General features: G+C 31.2%; 5 protein-coding genes across 5 annotated transcripts; 3 read left to right on the top strand and 2 right to left on the bottom strand.

The window, feature by feature from the left end:
* The first annotated feature begins 1,674 nt into the window (after window positions 1-1,674).
* On the top strand, window positions 1,675-8,678 carry LOC119637904 (cuticle protein 19-like). Its single transcript, XM_038034346.1, has 4 exons — window positions 1,675-1,701; window positions 1,771-1,795; window positions 8,311-8,418; window positions 8,479-8,678. Exons 1-4 carry the CDS (start codon window positions 1,675-1,677, stop codon window positions 8,676-8,678), a joined length of 360 nt encoding a protein of 119 aa, XP_037890274.1.
* A 302-nt stretch (window positions 8,679-8,980) lies between these two features.
* On the top strand, window positions 8,981-10,440 carry LOC119637876 (putative eggshell protein). Its single transcript, XM_038034271.1, has 2 exons — window positions 8,981-9,356; window positions 9,420-10,440. Exons 1-2 carry the CDS (start codon window positions 9,083-9,085, stop codon window positions 9,620-9,622), a joined length of 477 nt encoding a protein of 158 aa, XP_037890199.1. The 5' UTR covers window positions 8,981-9,082; the 3' UTR covers window positions 9,623-10,440.
* A 2,476-nt stretch (window positions 10,441-12,916) lies between these two features.
* Window positions 12,917-16,530, bottom strand: LOC119637903. Its single transcript, XM_038034345.1, has 4 exons — window positions 16,088-16,530; window positions 15,775-16,024; window positions 13,222-13,589; window positions 12,917-13,155 (listed from the first exon to the last, which is right to left on the bottom strand). Exons 1-4 carry the CDS (start codon window positions 16,500-16,502, stop codon window positions 12,929-12,931), a joined length of 1,260 nt encoding a protein of 419 aa, XP_037890273.1. The 5' UTR covers window positions 16,503-16,530; the 3' UTR covers window positions 12,917-12,928.
* Window positions 16,531-16,960: 430 nt separating this feature from the next.
* Window positions 16,961-17,541, top strand: LOC119637954 (pupal cuticle protein Edg-84A-like). The gene is made up of 2 exons (XM_038034430.1): window positions 16,961-17,240; window positions 17,305-17,541. The coding sequence occupies exons 1-2, from the start codon at window positions 16,964-16,966 to the stop codon at window positions 17,502-17,504; spliced, it is 477 nt and encodes a 158-aa protein (XP_037890358.1). The 5' UTR covers window positions 16,961-16,963; the 3' UTR covers window positions 17,505-17,541.
* A 5,201-nt stretch (window positions 17,542-22,742) lies between these two features.
* Window positions 22,743-23,397, bottom strand: LOC119637974 (larval cuticle protein A2B-like). The gene is made up of 2 exons (XM_038034460.1): window positions 23,078-23,397; window positions 22,743-23,011 (listed from the first exon to the last, which is right to left on the bottom strand). Exons 1-2 carry the CDS (start codon window positions 23,385-23,387, stop codon window positions 22,815-22,817), a joined length of 507 nt encoding a protein of 168 aa, XP_037890388.1. The 5' UTR covers window positions 23,388-23,397; the 3' UTR covers window positions 22,743-22,814.
* Window positions 23,398-23,796: the final 399 nt, after the last annotated feature.

Here is a 23,796-nt window from a genome sequence, read left to right as displayed (position 1 = left end):
TTAAGTTTCTTCTCTAATTATAAACTCTCTAAACCATATCTCTAACTCTAACTAACTCTAATTTCTAACTAAACTCTAACCTCAGAATGCTGACTTCTTCGTTTTAAAATAAAAATCTTTTTTTTATGAAAATTCTTTTTGTTTGTATAACTAAAGGGAAACCATTGCGTTTTCCTTCAGGGAAAGATGTAGTTATTTCGTGACATACTTCATCATCTTCATGATATGGCGAAAATATACTATGTTTTAAAAACCATATCCAACAACAATAATTGACTGTTTATACGTTTTGAAACGAATCTTAAAAACCAAGCAGCAACAATTTAAGCCCAATGCAGACTATTGAATTAAAAAACACAAATGCAAAGAACTTAAACAAAAAGTAACAAAACAACAACAAAAATCGTTTATTAATATTAATAAGCCGAGACATATCAAATACGTCTACTAAAAATTGCTGTACATTTAGCCCTTTTTTCCTTTAAATGCTTACGTTTTGTTTTCCGTTTTAAAAGAGGAGCTCGTGTATTAAAAAAATTGGTTTCGATCCTTTTCATTGACCTTGAATTATATCAACATATAGAACATACAACGCCTCATATTATTAGTTTACAAAACAAAAAAAAAACAAAATGGCCTTATATAAGTTCTGGCACTCTTTAGTCCGCTTACTATTTTATAAAACCTTTCACTAGCACCACCTTTACATTTAGAGTTTAGAAAGAGAGAGAGACCGAGAGAGAGAGAGTATAGCAAAAACCGAAGTATATATGTATTCAAATAATTACAGAGTTCTTGCATCGAGTTACCCCAAATGTTGATTAATCTGAAACATATACCATTATTAGAAAATGATACTTTAGGCTATGCCAGATATGGAGTTTAATATTTTAGGTATAGAGAAATATTTTTATATTCGAAAGCTTTCCTTCTTAAAGTTCTTTTTTTGTTTAAACTGCTCTAAGGCGGTTTGATTATTGCATTCCAAGCAATCATTTTCCAGTTATAATGACTTAAAAAAAGAAGAAATTCATTAGAATTTAACATTGAGTACCTGATCATTTTGGGAATACATTTCTCATAAAAAAGTCTTATCCAATTTATCTTACCCTTAAAATGATTTCAATATTTTTTTATTTTTTTTTTTATATAACTTTAAAACAACTATTCGGACTTTAATTATTGAATTAGGAAGTTAATATCAGATATTCCTGTAGGTTTAGTTAACTTATTTGACTCCAAAAAAATGTCCTCCACTAAAATTAAATCACTTGCATTACTATTCTTAATGTAAATCCAAAACGGTTTGAACCTTTTATATATGGATGGCTTAAAAACCTTCGGTCTGCTACCTACTTGTGCCATAGTACATACTTCAGGACAGGTTCTTCTTAATCACATATTTCACGAAAGTGCTTCAACTTTCACACACGAACCCAGAGCTACCCTTCACGCTACGAACCTTCCTCATAAAGATATTATTATTAATTATCGGTATTAAAAGCTGTACGGAATCCTTCGACTTCGAGACGGAGCACCATCAGCAAATTAAGGAATATCATTACAACATCCGGCGATAAAATTAAAATGCTTTGGGTATCAAGTCATATCGGTTTATTGGGAAATCAGCAAGCTAATCCAGCAGCGAGATAAGCTCCTGCTGCACCCATAATTATGGATGATGTCGTGAAGGAGTTAGATGTACAAAGATACATTGGAAGAAAAATTAAAGAGAAAATCATGGAATGAAATCTACAATACCATCATCAGCACGGCTCTTCTATTAATCCTCAATTAATTTCAACTTTATATCCAAAAAATATTGAGAAACTCAAGATCAAAACATTTTCGAGAACTCACCTTGGCCATACAATTGCAACTCAATAATTGATCTTAAAGAAGTCTTCTTCCCCAATCTTCAATTGCGGAATAATTCTCACTATAAAACACGTTGTTTGTGACTACCTTAACTTTTCCTTTGCTAGAAGTATTGCATTTGAAGGAACTAATCCTATGGACATCCTAAAATCAGCTACAGAACGGAATATCAATACAATATATTACTTTATTAAAACTATTAGGCTTCATATCTAATGTTTTTTTCTAAAATAGAACCGATGGCCTGTGTTGCTAGTGCTCAATGCCTTTTTCTTTTTAATCTAAGAATTTACTTTACTTACTTTACTTTAAGCGAAAACTTTATAATCAATAAAAATTTTTATTCTTAGCTCTTTAATCCATAAAAAGTTTTTGAATTATGTGTCAAAAGTGACGAGAATTTTAGAGTTTACTTTTTATTTAATAGCAAGCACCTAATATCTTTTCCGGTTTGTTCTTAGCTAAAACAAGGGTCATTAAATCATTGAAAACTCCTTTGCCTACTTGGAGCCAAAAATTATTGAAAGCTCCGTTGGTTTTTTTTGGACACTTTGGCGGCTTAATGGACACTTTGCATTGCAGAGCATCACGCAAATACCATTAGTGCGAATATGGACTATTTGAACCAAGACAAAAACTTGGCCTAAGCACAATGTGTCTACTTCACGTCAGTTAGTTTAAAGTCCTTCCAGCTTCGAATAGAAATATATTCACGACACAAGTAAATCCTAAAAATAGGCAATTTTTACTTGTTTATGTTTCATAAAATAAATCTACGCTAAATATTCCCTTGACTTGCAAATCGAATGACGGCAGTAATATGCCACAATTATCTTATAGAGTTTCTTTACAAAAAAGAGAAAGAAGAAAAGGCGAAAATACGTATATGTGGCTATGTAGAGGCTGCTTTGATGTACAGAGCCAACTACACACTAATAAAGGCACATACGTACACTCATCTCAGCAAAGATATGCTTGGCACTTTTTTCTCTTCATTCATTCCCTAAGGATTGTGAATGATGTCCTTTTTTTTTTTTGTTGTTACTGCTGTATTGCTGTATAAGTATTCTCGTGTTATATTTGTCTCTACATTTGTATGTAAACATATCTGCATTTACCCGCACAAATATGTATTTATGTATGTACAACGTACATGTAAATTTTTGTACACGTATGTAAAGCGTATTTGTGTTGCCAGGGCATTATATTCATTTCGTTTGCTTTATACATTTCTCAAGATTCATTTAATACGCTCCAAATAACTCAATTAAAATCTCCTATTTCTCGCGAAATGCTAAAGCACACACATGCACACATTTTTGTATTATGTACAAACGGTTCACAAAAGTATATAATACTTTTTTAAGGATGTTATTGTTAAGTAGGCAATCTGAAAGATTGCGCACTTGCAGCTTGCCACTTAAGAAGAAAATATGTTAAAAAATGCACAATTCCCTTTTAAAGCTAGCTTAAACCAAGTCTCTCTTTTATTTAAAATAAAGTTTACTTTTACGTGTTTAAAAAGGAAAAAGAAAAAAAAAAACTTAAATTCATAAACTTTCATATCATACATAAATTTCTCATAGTACTTCGTTTCTTTTTTTTTCCATTTTTTTTTTTTTTTTTTTTTTTTTTCATATTTTATATTGGTTTGTCATTTGTAGGGCAAATGCGTTCACATAGGCAAACATGAACGACTTTTACGAGAGTTTATGTTGTTTCTCTCATAATCCTCACATATCCTCGTGCTCTATAGCCAATGTGTCACATCAAGTTTTACAATTTCAGCAGATATGCTATTAAAAATTGAAATTCCACTAAAAGCTTAGAGAAAAAATGCTATTTTGTCTCTATTCAAGTGGTAACAAATCTTAACTATTGCTCCATTGAGTGCTATTTCAATGCGTCCAATCAATAAATTTTATTTTTAGAATTACTTTTTTTTTAGCATAGAAAAACTGTAATATTTGTATCGACAAAAAAAAGAACAGAAAAAAAAGCAAAAAGAACGTTCTCCTCTTTTCTTCTTACTTTCTATGCCGCTATTGTTTTTTTATTCATTATATAGCTACAACAAAGCGTACAACATAAGTTTTATATGTTAGTCCTTTCGCTCGTAACGCTTCGAATTCAGACTCAACAATGATAACATGAAGTATCGATATTATTGAATATTATGAGGTGATAAGTGAATTCATGTACGCTTGATAGTAATAAAAACCGTATATCTCTAAGTTATTTATTGATTTTCGCATAAATCATATTTAGTTCAATAATTGTGATTAAAATATGCTAAGAATAGAGGAGGAGAGATGAAAAAAGATCGACTGACCGCATTTATAAAACATTTGAAAACTCTGTACAATTCTGCTGCTCTTGATCGAGTTATGATTAATAGAAATTTTTTTTAATTCATTTATAAATTGGATGGATTCTTAAGCATTAGAAGGCATGTTCATAAACTAAATTAAATTTTATTTTCAAATTCAATCTCTTTAACTTTATTCGGTTTCTTATCCATTATTCATTCATTAGAAAGAGAGACACTCTATGTATAGAAATTTAAATTCATTGCCCCGCAAGTCAGCCAAGAACTGAAATAGACTTTTGGCTAATTTTAAATTTAGCGATTAGTATTGTCTTCTCGCAGCATTTTAATACCACGTATACAGTAGCATACAGTCAATGAATCGTGAATTTTTTTTTTTTTTTTTACCAACCGCATTAGTCCAATAGATGACGTAAAGTATATGCCAATAGTGAAATTGAGCTAACAATGCCTAACAATGTCTGTCTGACTGCCTCCTAAAAAAACAGAATATAACTCGTCGTAATTATATTCTTGCCGTTATCAAATCGATTCATAAATACGGCTCGTGTTATCTAAGCTTTGCTCGTTTTCTTCTCTTCACGACCTTTTTAAAAATTTTCAAATTTTACAGCCTTTACGCGTAAAGTTTTATAACATTATGACATTAAGTTTCTCAAAAATATGATCTTTTTTCCAAAATCGAAAATCAACTTTAAATATGAATTACATACAATTAAAGCAAATTATATCAAAAAAAAAAAAATTTTTTTGCATACAATGCGATATACTACATAGACTGAGCGAATGCATCCGCCGTTTATTTGTGCAAATAAATATCGCTCAAAAACCACTAACACCAAGTGATGAGTATCCAAAATTCGTTAAAGATCGCTCACAACTTTCCTACTTATGTTTTGTTTTGTCTTGGATCGGTGTCAAACCGTCTTTTTTCTTCTTATTTTTTTGCAATTATTACTTCAGGTTAATGTTGGCGTTTTCTTAATGGAAGCGTGCAGAGAGACAAATATAAATATTAGTAGAATATTAGCTTATAAATGTTATGAATCAATAATATTTATTCGAAAAGCAACTTTACAAACATTTGTCGCATTGCAGAAGTTTTATTATATTTATTATTATTATATATATAATATATATAATAAAAATTCTTCACAATATCAAATAGTTTTTAAGTATTCTTTTTTTTATTGCCATTTTCCTTAATGAGTATTGAAATTTTTGAAGTTGTTAAAAAGAAATTCGTTTTCTCAAATATTACTCTCTGACCAAAATCGCTAAAAAAAAGTAATTAAAGTAATTAAAATATCATTCATTTTCATTCTTAAAGTTTAAAAGAGAAACTGATCCGTCTATATAACGTTATACATGTTATTCCCATTTCTTGGAGCAGTGATGTTAAAACAGTAGCTTTCTTCACATACTTTTAGGCTTCGCTTCATTGATTCATTAATTTGAAAACTGGAAGGAAAGCTTGAATTTCAAGTTAGCATTAAATAAATTACAACAAAGGTTTGGGCTTAAAATACAAAAAAGATATTAAAATTTTAAATAACTATATTAAAAGCTTAAATTTTCAAATCACACTGGTATGATTGCGTTAAAAGCAATACATACACTTTTGAGTATATGTTTTGAGTATATTTTTGAGTGAGAAAACCCCATCTTACTTAATATAACCATAAATGAAAAATTTGAAATCATTAGCTTTGCAAATTTAATTATTTTTATTATTATTACTATTATTATAATTATTATTAATGTTATTATATAAAACTTGTAAAGAAATATTCTCCAAAGATGAGTTTCGAACTTTCGAAAGAAGTGAACAAGAGAAATGAAAACGCGTTTTAATAAAATTTTCTATTAAAATCGGGTACCTAAATTTCACTTTTAGACTTGAGTCTTTTTTATTTGAACTACGCACAAATTTCATTTCTTAACATTGCTGAAAACCATTCCGATCCCAATTTACACGATTATCGAGTCGGCGACTTAAAAGGAAGTTAATACGTATCCAATTTTTACATATTTCTTTGTAATTTTTGTACATACAGCAACGACTTTTTGATAATTCAAATTGTTTACCAAAAACTATCCCAAAAAAAAAAAAAATGTCCTCTTATTTTCAGTAATATAAAAATCGCCGTCGAGGAGATAACTTCTAAAGTAGTAAGAATGCAGATCTTTCTCTCTACTCAAGAGTTCCCCTAACGTGATATAACCCATGTCATATAACATATTCGTCACTCTACAGATCCTAGTTTTCCTGGAATGTAATGCGTGTTAATAAAAATTCAACCACACCTCAAACAATCGATATCAACTTTATAAAGACATCCATCAAAGGATGTCTTTATTTTCAACGGGCCTTTAGCAGGCGGTGCTTCTCAAAGATAAAGAGAGAATTTGTTTACAAATACTGTCGATTAATCATGACCAGAAAACTTAGTGACCCGAAGTGGCTTCATACTTCCCCCTCCCATTTCATTTTTAATTTTTCTAATGTCTAAGATTAGCTTCAGTCAACACTCGCTTATTTTTTTTATTTCTTTTAAATAATGTTTATAACTGCAACACCTTAACCTTAATTAAAAACAAGTTTTTTGACCAACGTTTGCTTAAATTCAAGTTAATTAAATAATTTGAAAGGTTTTCAAATACCTTAGACACTTTAATCACTTATTGTACGTCTTTGAGGCTTAATTAATATCTACATATATTAAGTTTAGAGGACGAACAAAAATGATTGATTAAAATTAAAATATGTTTTAAATGTTAAGACATTATTAATTTTAATATATGGCTGGACAGAAAATACATAAATAAATAATAAAATATTATAAAACAATATAATCGCTCCTTCCCATATATGCCCCTTGTTTCGTTCATTCATTCTTAACATTCTTGAAGTCATGAAACTTGAAATTCTTAAACCAAACCTGACAATCGAGATTGGAATTGATTGGAGTCGGCTGAAAAATGCGTTGAAAATAGCTAAAAAGCTAAAGTTATTTCCAAAATAAGAAACAATGTTTAAGTATTACCGCCAGGTGCCCCGCAAACACACATTTCGTAATTATACATGAACAATTACATGATTGACCGTCTTTTGAAGCAACGCTTCAACTTAACATAGCGCTTAATATTATCATTGAAGTACTCTTTTTCTTTTAAAATTATCTTTTACATAAAGACACAATCCAAACCATTTTTTATTTCTGGTTTCAACTTTCCATTCGGAGAAAAGAGTGCTTCCATCACGGTATGGCTCAGATAGTTGTCTGGGGATCGTTCCGAACAAAACAAAGCTCCAAAGAGCCCCCAATCCATATGAAATAAATAAATGTTTTTTCTAAAGACAATGATTCCTATCTATCATATTTTTGAAAAAAGGTAATTTCGTCAATAACGTACAACTTCTAGCAGATATTTAGACAGAACTTCAGTGCAAATATTAATCACCCTTAGTTTACAGAAAATCTTAATTTTTTATTATTTATCCAGGAAAGCTAGGATTAGTCATTAGGTAAACAAAGCCTTCTAACTTTTTCATTTTTTTGTAAAAACAAAAAATGAAAAAAAAAACAATAATAAAAAATCACTTAAACAATCTTCTAACAAGAATTTAAAAAAATAAGTAACTAAAGTATTTTGTAGTAGTTATAACTTAACATCATGAGTTTGAAGGATTCTTCACAATTATAGAAAAAAGCCAAATTAGTTTGTTACGCTTCAGAGACTTTAAAACTTAATAAATAATAAATAGTTTTGAAAATTTTGCAAAGTTAACCTTAGTTTGACTTGGAATGTTAAGTCAATGTTAAAATACTTCCATTTAGTCTTTTCCAAAGAGTCCGAAATACTATAAAAACACTTTTGTTGCACGAACTAGAACTCAGTTATATTTTTTGAATAATTTAGAAACGCAATTTAACGAAAATTGAATTTAATTTAAAAAATCATGATCTTTATGCTTAACAGTGCAGTTCTGTTAACGATTTGCGCTTTTTTTGCGGGTCTAGCAATTAGCCATACCTCTCTTAATAAGCAAAGATTACCCATAAAAGTGTTAGCGCATACTCCAGTTGATTCACGTATTGTCGACTATTACGCCTATCCGAAATATGAATTTGATTATGGTGTAAAAGATTTGAAGACGGGCGATATCAAAAATCAATGGGAAACACGCAATGGTGATGTAGTTAAAGGTGATGATGGGAAATAGCCAACAAAAAAATTTCTTTATTGTATTAATTTGCATTCGTCAGGTAGTTATTCTCTAAAAGAATCTGATGGCACTACACGTGTAGTAGAGTACACGGCTGATGATCATAATGGTTTCAATGCTGTGGTGAAAAAAGTTGGCGTTGCTTCTCATCCCATAGTCTACGCGAAGACTTTCGTTTATGGTCACGATTTGGATAATCTTGCTCACTCTGATAATATTATTAAAGTTAAACATTTGTAAGACAAAAATTCTATAGCACTGGAATAAATTAAAGAACAACATAATCTCTTAAGGATTTAAATATACGAAATAGCGAAAAAAATCTCAATGACGTGTAACTCATGAATAAGCAAATAAATCCAATCTTTGCAGAACACTAAATGCCTTCTACTTTTCAACCACTAGATACCATACCATGGCGTAAAAAAATTGGAAAGTAAGCCATCGTAATTAAATTTCATAAACCTTCACATAAGTTTGCGTATAAATAGTGTTTACAATTAATTACTCTATAAAAAATTAGGTATAAATAACTTGTCTTTGTTGAAACGAGATATCAGTTTTTGCATAGCGTTCAAAGCAATACCGAAAAGAAAACCGTTAACAAAAAAAGCAAAGCAAAAGCAAAACTTAGTAACAACAAAATGCAATTGTTAGCCAGCAGCATATTTTTAGTAACCGTTTTCGGTTCAGCTTTGGTAGTTTCGGTTTACGGGCATTACACCGGTCATGCCTCCTTATCGAAATATGATTTTAAAGGATATGAAAAACATCATGCCAGTCATCATATCGAAGATCACGATCACGATCACGATTCTTATAGTCATCCAAAATATGAATTTGATTACAGCGTTAAGGATTTAAAAAGCGGTGATAATAAAAAACATTGGGAAGAACGTGACGGTGATAAAGTAAAGGGTGAGTTAGCGTTTTGATTTTCTTTCCTAATGCGGCAAAAATTAAATTTAATTTCAATTATAGGTCACTACTCCTTTACAGAGGCCGATGGTACTACACGCGTTGTAGAATATAGCGCTGATAAGCATAATGGTTTTCAAGCTATCGTTAAGCATGTCGGTCATGCTACTCATGACAAAGTTGAAGATCTAAAGTCACACCACTCCAAGGATCACCATAAGCATCATCATCATCATTATAATCATCGTAGCCATGCAATTCATTAAATTTTTGATTTAGAGACCCAACGAATAGAACTTTATCAACAAAATCAGAAATTTCTTCGCATTTTTATATTTTCCTAATTTAAAATTTGTCCTTTCACAAATTCTTAAAAGTCATCTCAAAAGTTAACAAATTGATTAAAATAAATATTACGTCATATTGAAAATTCTCCACTATTTTCTCCGCGGGATGGTGTTGATGGCTATAGATCGAGCAGCACTCACTTGTTTGTCTTAACCAAACTTGTGCTTGAAAGGCGGCATTTTAACTTACATTTTTGGTGCAGATAATTTTCTAATTCTTTGCTCGTGTAGATGTGTGTTATATTGATTTGAAAATGACTGAAATATATGAAGAAATGCACTGCTTTGTAATGCTTTTTTAGTATAATAAAAATAAAAATGCTGCAAAAAAATAGTTTGTGAAGTGTACGGTGAGAATGCTGTGGATGGATGAAGGACCCAGGATTGGTTTGCTCGATTCCGTTCCGGAAATTTCGTTGTAAAAGATACACCTCGCATTCACTGATAAAATCTATGAAATATTACAACTGGCGGAACACGACCGACACGCAGGCTGTGAGGAAATAGCGGAAGCACTAAATATCAACTATACGACAGTACGGAACCATTTGAAAAGAGCAAGGTACAAACCGAAGCTCGAAATCGCGCGAAAAACCACGGAGACTTTTCAACATCACCCAATACTATATAAAATCTAGACTTTCAATAATGTACATTTCTTCTAATTCTATGAAAACTTGTAAATTTTTTTTTTATTATTAAAATGTTTTCTCTTTAATGTGCAGGTTATGTTTAATAAAAACTATCACTGTTTTGACAAAACTTTCAAAAAATGGCTACCATAATTGTTGGAAAACGTTCGTAAGTTTGCAATCAGTACCTTTTCTTTCGACTATTTTTGGTTTATTATTTTAACAATAATTCCGAAAAAAACGCAGAACAGATCAATATCAAGTCGCATGATCTAGATGGCACAATCAACTTATATTAGATATTACATTTTTGTGATAATGAATACAAAGTTTTATTGATAGTGGGCTCCAGGGCGCAATCTTGCTGTAAGCACATTTCTTCCATATCTACTATAATACTGTGACCAAAAAGTAATGCCAATGTTCAAGTTAAATATCAGAAATATATTCTTTCTACGTTGATAGCGCTGTGACAGAAATCTGTGTCAAACCTTCCATCATATATGTCGTTGGTTTAGTGCGCCGAATAAAATATTTATTCGGATTTTTGCAATTTGTGTGAGGAGATGATTTCTTGGCCACGAAATGCATTATTACAGGAGATGAAACTTGGATCTACTCATACGACCTGTGAAGAACCGACCCAAGACTGAAAAAACCATGCCAAAGTAATTCAAAAATCAAGGTGACCTTGACAATTTTTCTCGATTCGATCATGGCGTTGTGCACCATCAATTGCTTTTGCCAGGCCAATATTATTTGAGTTTAAGTACTGTCAAGGCAACAGTATAGATTTGGAATAATAAATAGATTTAAAAAAGAAAAAAGTTAAATTCGTCTTATTTTTTGGGCACAATCGTATATGATAAATTTTTGATCATAAAACATTTGAAGTTATTTCACAATATCAAATTGATCAGTTCGCTTTGTAATCGTACTTATAAGAATGTAAACAACATATAAAGAAAATGTAAGACAGTAAAACTGTTTTAATTCATTTATCACGTGATGCCTTTAGAAATGAAATCTCTATAAAAACTTCAAAATTAATATGTAAGAAAGTTAATTCGGCGAGGGCCGAATCTCGCATACCCACCATTATGCTTTTCGCATTTTAATCTCCAAGTTCGTTTATTTGATACCCATATCGGTGATATTATTAAGGAAAAATTGATCGCGGTGTGTACCATATTCATTTTAAAATTAACCCATTTTTAGGCAGATAACATATCTTCATTTGAGTAGTGTACAAAGTAGTTTTAAACGCTTTGTCTGATTTGCTTTATGATAAATTACCATCATAAACATCAAAAATTTGAAAAAAATTACATTTAATTATTCGTAACTTTGTGTGGACGCCGCCGATTGGTTCCATTTTTAGACCTAGCGAGTAAGGTGTCTCGCAAAGCAAATATGGAAAATTTCAACTTTCTAACTTCAATAATTTTGAAGTAACAAACAAAAATCAAGAATTATTGTTAAAAAAAAACTGGATTGCCTTCGGTTTACGCTCCAGTGCGCCCTTATGCTCTCACCAATTTGGCCCATTTTCAATATTAACTTGCGTCCAGAAAGTTCCAATGTTTCTACTATATTTTAAGTGGATATCTTCATTTTTGCGACCAACGAATGTGCCGAAAACACTGACGAACACGACGGACACACAGACGGACATGGCTAAATCAACTCCGAATTTCACGGTCATCCAGAATATATATACTTTTTAGGATCTCTGAAGCTTCCTTTTGGATTTTATAGGTATTTGGAAAGAAAAACATAATGAGTATACCCCCATCTTACAGCGGTAAGTATATGGTGGTAAAATATAAAGAAAGAAAAACAAAAGCAAATAGTATGTTGTATTTAGAAATGAAAGAATAAAATGCCTAAGGTCTCTTGAAGTTTTATTTTTACGCCTAAAAAAAAAGCCTCACAAAAAACACTTTTTTAATCTTTCCTTAAGGAATCGAACGTTTCATTGTTATGTAGAATTGTCAAGAGTAGCAATTTATACCATTTTTGAACAGCCTTCAAGCCTTGATAATATAACATCTCATAGCTAATGCAAGACCAAGCGATTCTGTTTTATGTATAAATGATTTCTTTTATCAACTTTTGAACCGATTTAGGCGATTTTCAAGCGTGAGATTGAGAGAGAAAGTTGAAAATTAAGCGTGATGACTAATACAGGCAATGTATTAACATTATATAGTTTGAAAAGAAGGAAAATATATCTTCAATTTTTCTTAATTATGATTTTTTGGTTTAATCTGACACTAAGACAATTTTGCAATCAGTCAGACAAACGAAGGCACTTAAATGAATTCACACTGATGGAGAATGTTTGTATGAATTTCAGGAGGAGAACAAATTGTTTTTTCTGCTCATCCTTCTCTAGCTAAAATATATAAAAATATGCATCTCAGAATTATTTTCACCTGTATTTTCATAAACTAATAATAATAATAATTAAAAAATGTTCATTAAATAAAAACAGTATAATTTAGTGATCATCACGAATTCGAAAATTCGGAAAAAAAAAATATTTGGCCTTGGAGGATACAATAGATAAAATTGAAATTCTTCGAAAAGCTTAATAACCGTAACCGTAACCACCATGGCCAGCGTCATAGCCACCGTAACCGTAACTATGGCCATTATTCAAGCCACCAGCATAACCATAACCGCCAGCATAACCATAGACGTGAGGGTGCACAGCATGGCCCACTTGTTTAACTACTGCGTTAAACCCGCTGTGCTTATCTGCGGTATAGTCTACAACACGAGTAGTCCCGTCGGCTTCTTTAAGGGAATAGCTCCCTGTAAACACAGAATGTTTAAAAACTTGTATGCAATGCAAGTTTAAGTAATAAACAAAATCTATACCTTTAACCAGATCGCCATCACGCAATTCCCACTGATTCTTAACATCACCGGTATGTAGATCCTTCACGCCATAACCATATTTATACTGAGGATAACTATAATAGTCCAAATGTTCATAACCACCGCCACTACCACCACCCCTATGGTAAAGAGCTCCACCGTAGCCTCCAATATAGCCACCGTGGTAGCCAACGCCATAGCCACCGCTGTAGCCAACGCCATGGTCAGTTCCGTAACCACCAGCATAATGGAAAGGCAAATCATGTTTAGTTAACACTGAATAACTATGAGCGCCCCCGTGCAAGTATCCTGCAGAAGCCAGGCTGCAAATGGCCAAAAAAACCGTGGCAATTTTTAACACAACCATATTTTCGTTTACGTTTGTTTTTATTAGTTTGATTAAGGTATTAATGAAAAGCAAATTAAATGATTATTAACGATGAACTGTTATACATTTTCTGATTTTCAGCTTTATTTATATCGAAAAATATAATATCGATTTCTTTGCATTTTCCGGTCGCAAGTCTATCTACCCATTTTGTTTGCTAATCGATTTCTTAAAGGAATTCTTTACAATTAATAAATAAATTAATTATGTAAAAAATCATTTTACATCAAAATATTATTGTTATTATTAATGAATAATACGATTGCATGTGCATGTTACCAACATTATAATAACAACAACAATAACAGTCATAGTTGACTAATTAATTGATTATGTATTTACGCGAGCGAACAATTATATTCGCTGCGTATCTCTTTATTAGCTTTTTTGTAGTTTTGTTTTTTTTGTTTTTTTCTTTTGTTTGCTTTTCTTCTTGCCTTGTTTTTACATTTTATTTCAAAATTAATCCATTTTATACTAACATTCGTTTTAGATTGTTTTGTTTTACTTATGCATTAAATTTTATTAATTAAGTTATTTTGTACACACATACATACCTACATATATTTTATTTAACAGTGAAGGTCATTGCAATTTTGTTGACTTTAATGCAAAATTTATTTGCTTTTTTAGTTTAAATAATTGATTTTTACAGAAAATACCTACACTTGAAAAGAATTTTCAATCCACAACTATGTTCTTGTTGTTGTTGTAAGAATGCAACAAAAATAAATCAACATATTTGAAACTGCCCGTCAAGTTTAGGTTTAGCTTTAGGTTTAGCTTTATTTATAGAATTTTTTTTTTATTTTTTCTTGTTAGATGTAGTGACTATTTGCTCTATTGATTTTATTATTAATGTTTTTTGAAAGATAAAAATAAAACGAAAAGTAGATTCGTTTAAAAGCGAAACTTAAGGTATACAAAAATTAAGCAACTTACATCTGACGTTGTACTCTTTCGAATTAAAATCTTACACAGCAGATCGCTTAAATGTTTTCCTATCTATTCTTTGCCTTTTAATCAATCAAAATCAGATTAGCAGAGTATAGCTAAAATGTAATATAAAAATATATCTTCCTTTCACACAATATGCTTACTTTTTATATTCGAAGTCTGAATACGAAACACAATCAATGGAAATTTTACATAAATAATCTTAATTTCTAACCAGAATATTCTTCTGGAAATAATTGCAAAGATTAGATTAAACAGATAAACATACCGGATAAACACAGAAAACTGTACCAAGAATTTAGAGTACAATTATCAGCTTTTTACTTCATTTCTTGTTGAAGAAATCTTCTTTCTTTGATTGAAAAACATCAACGTATAGTGAAAGATCCAGAACTTTGATAATAATTGTTTTAATGACGCTGCACACGAAATTCAAATTTGTTTTACATTGTTTTACAAAAACAAAAGCAGCGTAACTAAAGCAGCCCCAAAAACGTTCAGAATGTTATGAAATTGTGATACATTTTGTTTAAAAGTTAACATTATGTAAACATCATACGCATTCGCCGTGGTGGTGACGTTAATATATTATATTACTGGCTTACGTTCACGCAATCGTATCCATATGTCTGCATATTCGTCTGTATACAACAATACTGGAATAGGGTGAAAAGATTTTAAAAAAAAGAAACCAAACAATATACAATAATTAATATCGTGACCTTAGCAAATGGCTTTCCAATCCTTGCCGTAATGATTAATATATAAGCCGTAAGAAAAAATTATTTAAAAGAGATTTGCATCGCAGTAGCTACAAAAAGAGTGCAATATCCCTTGGTATATAAAAATGTATTTACTTTGAATGCCATCGCTATAACTGCAAATAGAACTCACCTCTTTACTGATATATCATAAAAGGTATAAACAGGATTTAAATTTAATTGAGTTCCCCAAATTGAGTTTAGCTGACAAATAATTTAAATCTTGCAAGTGGATACGCAGAATTTAGTAGTATCCTAAGATATATGCATAGCTTTCTCAAGTTTTGGATACTCTTTTGTATAATTCTATCTATCACTCATTTTACATTCATATTTGAATTTTTTGTGAAAGCAAGCGAAACTTTATTGAAATTCTAATAAAATATTTTGGGTAAATTTACAAATTCTGAATTAGCCACAACATAGTCCAATATATTGAATTTTTACCAATGCTTATCATCATGACCATGATGATAATAATGAGTTTTGTGGTAATTGTCGTAATGACTATCATGATGACTATCGTGATGACTATCGTGACGGTTGTCTTTGCCGTGATGATTGTCTTGTTCGGCATGGCTTTCGGGATGTTTAGAATGGCCAATGTGCTTAACTACAGCGTTGAAACCGTGATGTTTGTCTGAGGAATATTCAACAATGCGTGTAGAGCCATCGGGTTCGACTAACGAATAATAACCTAAAAAAGCAAGAATTCATTTTTTCACCCTTAGCATAGTAACATAATTTTTTTTATTTTTACCTTTAACATCATCACCATTACGTGATTCCCATTGATTTTTAATATCACCAGTTTTGGTATCTTTAACGCCGTAATCAAAATCGTATTTAGGATGACTGTAATAATCGTGAGATTCATCCCCATGACCGTGACTATCATCATTATGTTCTTGATGGTGCCCACTAGCGAAATCACCGTGATGCTCCAAAACGACGGCGTGAGCCAATTCCTCATGTCCGTGATTATAATCTTTATGGGCGAATTCATAACCCTTATGATCCCATTCATAGTTATCATGTCCTTTCTCTTCATGTTTAACCGGCTCAACATGTTTAGTAACAGTTTTATAGCTGCTGACATGGCCCTCGTGTAATAATCCTGCCAAGGAAAGACCAAAAATGGCTACCAAAACTGTACAAGTGGCTAAGAAACGCATGTTGATAGATAATGAAACAAAACAAACTGATAACATTTTCGCATTTCTTCATCCTATTTATACAAAAAATTTCGCAAATCGAAACTTAGCATACTTAGTAATCAGATTAAAAACTAACTTAGAGAGATACTAATAAAAATTTTTATGTTATTAATTAACATGGAATGATTTTCAATTGTCTGAGAGGAAAGAGTCAAAAAGTTAAAATTGTGTATGATATGAAACGGTACGAACTATAGTATAACCTTAAAAAACAGCTGAAAATTTGAATCATGAAACCACCTTCACTTAATTAGTTATAATTTTATTTTATATTCGTATATTATTTCGTTTATTATTTCGTGATTTTTTCATTTATTTGTTGTTGTTGCTATCTTTTGATGTCTAAAATTTAGTATAAATATTCTGTCGGAATAGAAAAAAAGTAAGTTTTAAAACATCACTTGTTTAGAAGATATACAATGCGTTTTTTAAGTTGCGCTTTCCTTTTAGTAACCATTTGTGGTTTGGCTATGGCAGGATATTTGCATGAATCTGCCAGCAGTTATGCCGAAGTATCCAAACATGAAGACGAAAAGAATGAACATCATGAGTTTCACCATGAAAACCAGGAGCATGGTGAAGAGGTTTACGACTATCATAGCCACCCTAAATACCAATTTGATTACGGTGTGAAGGATACGAAGACCGGTGACGTAAAAAATCAGTGGGAGTCTCGTGATGGTGATAAGGTTAAAGGTACGATTTTTGTTTTCTATCACATTGCGGGCTATTAATATTATAATTAACTTCAAATTTTTAGGAGTCTATTCCCTGATAGAACCCGATGGTAGAACACGTTTAGTTGAGTATACATCGGACAAGCATCATGGTTTCAACGCTGTGGTCAAACACATTGGGCAGGCCGATCACGCCGATCATGCCGAACATCACGAACATTATGATGTACATGGTCATGAAAAAGGTCAACATCAATGGGACAGTTATGGCAATAAATTGTAAATAATGATCTCTAGCAGCGTAGCTGTGTGATATAGAATTTTGTTGCAAAATTTTACAAAAATTCTAAACAAAATAAAAAATTAAACACAAAATACATAAAACAAGTAAATAAATTAAAGGCCTATAATAAGACATAGCTGACCATTCAATAATCACGATCCAAAGTTAAAACAAACCTTAAGTGGGAATGGGTCTAAAACATAAATCGACGGGAGTCGAACTCAATAAAGTGGCTAAATAAGTTATCACTCTTCATATATCTCGCTACAAAAGGTCACTTTTCATAGAAAATTTAGAATAGTAAATTTGTATGTGAAATAGGACTAATTATTTCATAACATTAAAATTGGCAAGAAAATTACCTATGTTGAATTTGAAACACGTCAATTCAAATTTCATCCCAAATCCATTCAGTAGCAGATATGATCTTCTAAATGAATATGTCGGATCCATCGAAAAATAGCATTATCTATAAACACGATATTGTCTGCATACGCCACGTTTATTAACAATAGCAACAAGTTCAAATACCCGTTAAAGCCAAACTCATACTACAACAATATCAACATGTTGAAAAGGAAAAATATATCATTTCAATTTCTATGGTTAGGCGATCCCCTACGCTGTGAGGCAATTTTCTACTCATTGAAGTAAATGAATATCTTCCAGGTAGTTGGACTGCTGGCTGACTGCAGCTTATGTCGAGAACCATTGAACATAGTATATACCTTACAAAATTTGGTTTTCACATTTTTTTTTTTTTTTCATTCTTTTTTGACCAACCACTCAGGGGATGTACTCTACATATTTAGGCACGACCATTTAGGCGTGATCAAAAGGGATTATATTATAGATGCTCAAGGAGGAAAGCAGAGAGCAGTATTTGTGTAAGTTCGACTTAAAAGTGAAAATATCTACAATGGTGGATAAGTGGCGGGTAAGCGCAATTGAAGAATGATGTGGTAGTCTGTCGTACGGTATGTGAGTACCTCTAGAAAGAATAGATAAGAATACTGGGAAAGCCGAGCACTCCTCTCAAAAGACTTATTTGGTGAGAGTAATCTTTCCTCAAGAGTATAACTCTTATTCCACAAGAGTTTTTTTTTATCTTAGTCCCTATTGAAATATCTCAGTAAAAAGACACAAAATTAAAAAGAAAATATGCAACGCTCTAAATCCCAATAAATTTCTTGACTAGGATAAGATGATAAGCTCCAAGTAGCGGCCGTAGACAGCTCAAATGGCACAAATGATATAATTATGGAAAAAATAAAAACTAGGGAAGGAATTCACTTTTTTTTCTACGTCCTTTATATACTTTTACGACCGTCCGTCTTATTTTAACCCAAAATTCGTTTTCCCAACTGTCTATTTGGTGGGTGCCATTGTGAATTTGTAAAATTTGTATGCCTTATAATTCGCAACATGTCAACAAAAATATATAGTGATAGTTCGCGGGCTTTTTCCTAGGGCTTTGATGCTGTACTTTGGTCCGATTCCTTCTTCGTCAAAGACATTAGGTTCCGTTAAGTAATGAAGAGACTCTGGGTTATTCTATGTTATAACTCATACCTGGTAGTTTTGTTGGTAATTTAACATGTTGAATGATTAAACGCAAGTTAAACGCATACGGTTTAACGAAATATCAATGCCTAACTACATAGGTCTTTCTCTTAAAAGGTAATTCTAACATACTCCTATAAAGTATAAACTTTATGACTATAAATCCTGATGCTGTAAAATTATATCTCCAAATGTTTGTGTCCACTTGTCTCTTAAGCATTTTTCTTATACCCAATGATCTTAGGGAGCAACTCTAAAGTTACACAGATTATAAGCCAAACTCTCGAAAAAGAAGAAGAAAAGAGAAGAGAAAATGAACGTAACCGTATCCAGCTAACTTCGCTTCCAGCTAATTCTTCTTGCTAACTTAGGATCTGCGAATTTAATCTGCGCTAAATATTAAGTATTAAGACTTAAGAAGTAAGTGTGAGATCAAAACGAGCGCAACGACTTTGGTCCTCACAACTTTCCATTTCATATGTCAAAGCAGGCTAGTTGCGTAAATTTTTACTATTTAAATGTGCTAAACTGTAATGCGTTTGCACAAAGTTGCAAGAATTTATGTCTTATAAGTTCAAAAGCAATATATAATACAAAATATGGATTTTTTCTTTTTTAAACTAAAACCGAATACAAGATATACAACAACAAAAATCTCGAAATTTTGAATGAATTCAAGAACTACATATTCTGTCTTATAAAGTACTAAAGCAAAAAGAAAATTATTAATTCAATTGAATCCATTGTCATTACTATTATTATTTTAGCCAGATAAATAATTACTAAAACTGAAAGCTTAAAACACTAGCACCTAAGGCTATCTATCTATCGGCTTATTGAAAACTCTATCGCACTTAAGATTTTAACCCACAACCGTTGAGTTATTCGTCTTTATCCTTTGCCTGCACGGCCACTAATAAATAATTTTGACTATTTTTCATTGGATATGATAAATGAATTAAACTTCTTTAACTGCTTTTTATGATCGAATTTTTACATTCAACTAAGCAAATAAACCAGTCTCAAATTCTTCTAAGAAGTCTTTATTACCTTTCGAAAAATTTTAATAAAATAGTATTTTAATCGTAATCCATTATTTTACTTTACGTCATCTATTTTTAATTTACGCATTACCCAAATAAAATATGAATTTTTAATAAGTTTTTGCAATTAGCTGCTATGATATGAAACATTTTAGCTCGTTCATTTATTTCCTTTTTCAAAAATTATTTAATGTAGTAAGTATTCATTTAAAAGTCTTGAGTAACTTTTTATACCCAACAACGACGAGTCGAAGTATATTCATTTTTTCAAAACGTTTGCAGCATCCAGGCAGAAAATTCATTGACTCTTTAAATTCATTTTCAAATTACTGAAAATGAATACATCGCCTACACATTTTGAAAATTATGTAAACTACGTCTAGAACGCTCGCACGCCTATAAATATATAAATTAAATAGAAATTATCAACTGCACGAACATATTGTAGAGCGTAAAAATGTAGTTCTTTTCGGGTATAAACTATTCGGCCACGACGGAATATTTGTTAACGCTGTACGACGAAAAAAGTTTTGCTAAACTTGAACCACGTCAACTCACTCCTTATATGGAAGCAGTCCCAAATAGAAAGCATATCTTTATACGAAAATAGGGTATAGTTTTTGGTACTTTATCACGAAAGTAATGTAAAGTGTTAGATGAAGTCATATAGGGCATGTAGTAGTCGGCCCTGTCCGACTATAGTGTTTCTACTTGTTTTATGTAAGCATATATATATAGATGTATATTTGTATATATTAAACCTGGTTTACACTACATAGTTGCTCGCAATGTTTCTACGTGCGGCTGCGTTTTGGTATTATAGGTTTTAACTGCAATTATCATGAAATGTATGTTTTACTTTTAAATTATTATTTTTTTAACTTAAATCAAAACGTTTAAAATCAATTCTGAATTTTTTTTGTATTTATATTGGCACAGCTTGATTTAACATTTATTGTCTCTGCATACCCTTAAGCGAACGAAAGAACGAAAGAATTTATACAAATTTGATGTGATGAGAACAGTTTAAAAACAGCTAAAACAGATAATTGTGTATAATATCGCCTATATTGAATTTAGCATATCCATTTGACCGACTTTTCTTTCGAAGTGACCTCGGTGCTTTTGTGTATCAATATTTTTTTCGATATTGTATTGTGCCCGTTCGCCATATTAATAATACATGTTAATTATATTAATTTGTTAAACACCGTTAAGCGTACTAAGCCGAAAGTAACAATTCAAAATTAGCAGCTTCTTTTAACGCATCATTTCATTTTAAATTCGGCGCCAAACGAAACCTTTGTAGTTTGTTAGAACCTAATACTGGCGTAACTGAAAAATTTTGAGTGACTTCTGTCTTATTTGGCGTAAGCCAAAATTGAAGCCAACCTCCTGGTCGATATTTATTTTCAAAATATTCAAGAAACGATGGGTCTTTTGCATGAAAAATTTCAAATGACAGATCTAGTTAAAAGACGTTACATTAGATCTATACATACAAGAATGTTTCGATTTTCTATTTGATACATCTGTGACACAGAGCTTTTGTTTGTCGATGTCAGTTTCGATTTTGATTGTAAGTTGCGCATTTGTTGAAAGGGCACTTCTACATGAAACTTGTAGACGATTTTAGTGAAACCAAAAATCAAAAAATCAGTTACTACAAATTTTGCCTAATATGGGCACGTGTATGTATTAAGCTTGACATCAGTCACTCAGTTTCTTTTCTTAACTTCAGAGACGGTAAACTATATTTTATAAAAGGAAAGGCCGATCTAGCAGACTACTTCCCTTTCTTCCTTCCTTCTTTAGTGAGCTTATATTAAACATTAAACGTGATAAGAGAGATGCCGTTTTTTATTCCCAAACTCATTAAAATATAGTATAGATATATCATTTGATCTAAATAAAAGTAAGTGGCAAAAGTTATGCGAAGCAACAGTAAGTTCGAAAAGTATGAAACGATTTTGAAAATACTTCATCGCGCCGGATTGTATTTTAATGCCTTTTTATTATACATTGCTGCATTTATTTATGCCTGCAATTTCAATGATAAATTTTCACGCCTATAAAGCGATCCTTCTCTTATTCTTAGAATATTTAGACAAGGGTGCAAGGTGGTCGTTCGTTGCAAGTGTTTTGTAATTCCTTCAGTTTTGGTTTAATTTAGCCTGAAACTCTTAAATTTTGATAACAGACATTTTCGAGATACGGGTGTGAAAATTTTTATAATTTTGTGAAATAGTGTAAGTCACCCGTCAAGTATTTAGAAAATATATTAATAATTTTAATATAATTGATCTATGAAGGCGTTTCCACAATTTGCAGCGTATCCAAGCAAGCATTTTTTTTTTTTTTTTTTTTTTTTTGTTATTATTTATAGAATTTATTTTTACAACAGACAAGCCTTCAGGGTGCTATTAAGACAAGTTTGCATAAGTGACCAGGATTTGGATTAAAAAAAAATATTTTATGATTTATGAGTGACTTTAAATGAAAAACTAGTTTAAAACGCAACGAAATGCTTTGTTGAATATACATAATTTTGATTAATTGATTATTTTATTTTCATATTTTATTACACTGTTTGTAAATTTTTTTGTTTTTTTGCTATATGTTATGTTCTTTTATAGATATCACATTTAACTGCTTGCTTTCGATCATCTTAAATACTTTCTGATCCTGAGATATAATCTTTCGTTCATAAATATTTAACATGAGCATAACTATCAGCATGACCGTGTCCATAATGATAATCGGGAACGTCAGCATGTTCGTAAACTTTCGAATGTGCGACATGACCCAATTGCTTGACCACAGCGTTGAAGCCATGATGCTTATCAGCTTTATAATCCACCACACGAGTGGTACCATCGGCTTCTTTCAAACTGTAAGTGCCTGAAAAAGGGGAAAATAAAGAAATTAATTTTTAAAACAAATTTTAAAAGATTTTTGTTAACATACCTTTGACTAAATCACCATCACGTGTTTCCCATTGTTTTTTAATATCGCCGGTCTTTAAATCCTTAACTCCATATTCGAATTCATATTTTGGATGGGAATAGTAATCATGTTCGACATCAACATGATATGGCTTGTAATCGTGGTGATCGTGGTGAACATGGTGAACATGCTTATCGGCCCATTCATATTTAACAGGCACCTCATGCTTAACCATTGAAGCATAGCTAGTAGCATGTCCATGGGATAAATATCCGGCTGAAGCCCAACCAAAAATGCTTATTAAAAGAAAAGTGTTAATAAGGAAACGCATTTTGCTTGATTTATACTTTGAAACACTTAGAACAACTGCTAGCATTCGATGCAACAGGCCACTTATTTATACCAAAAAATGTTGTTAATTAAGTAATTCACGTTCTCTTAACTTTTTGAAATTTGCATGTTTGTGATTAATAATTTTTAATTTACTTACTTTTTAATACCATTTACTTAGAACAATTCATTGCACACGCTTACATTGATAGATACAATCTAAAATACATACGTTGCAACAATTTATTGTTTTTCTCGGTTAATTACTTCCTGACCATCAAATGGCTTATTGAACAAGCATTACAAAGGTTTTACACATGTTTAGGTCCGAAACAAGCGAATTAACATGAATATTTAGTCAATTTTTTTTAATTATATATAAATTTCAATTGAACTATGTAAATTAAGGA

This window comes from Glossina fuscipes, unplaced genomic scaffold, assembly GCF_014805625.2.
Source record: "Glossina fuscipes isolate IAEA_lab_2018 unplaced genomic scaffold, Yale_Gfus_2 61, whole genome shotgun sequence".
Lineage (NCBI taxonomy): Eukaryota > Metazoa > Arthropoda > Insecta > Diptera > Glossinidae > Glossina > Glossina fuscipes.
This window is presented reverse-complemented; position numbering and strand designations above follow the sequence as displayed.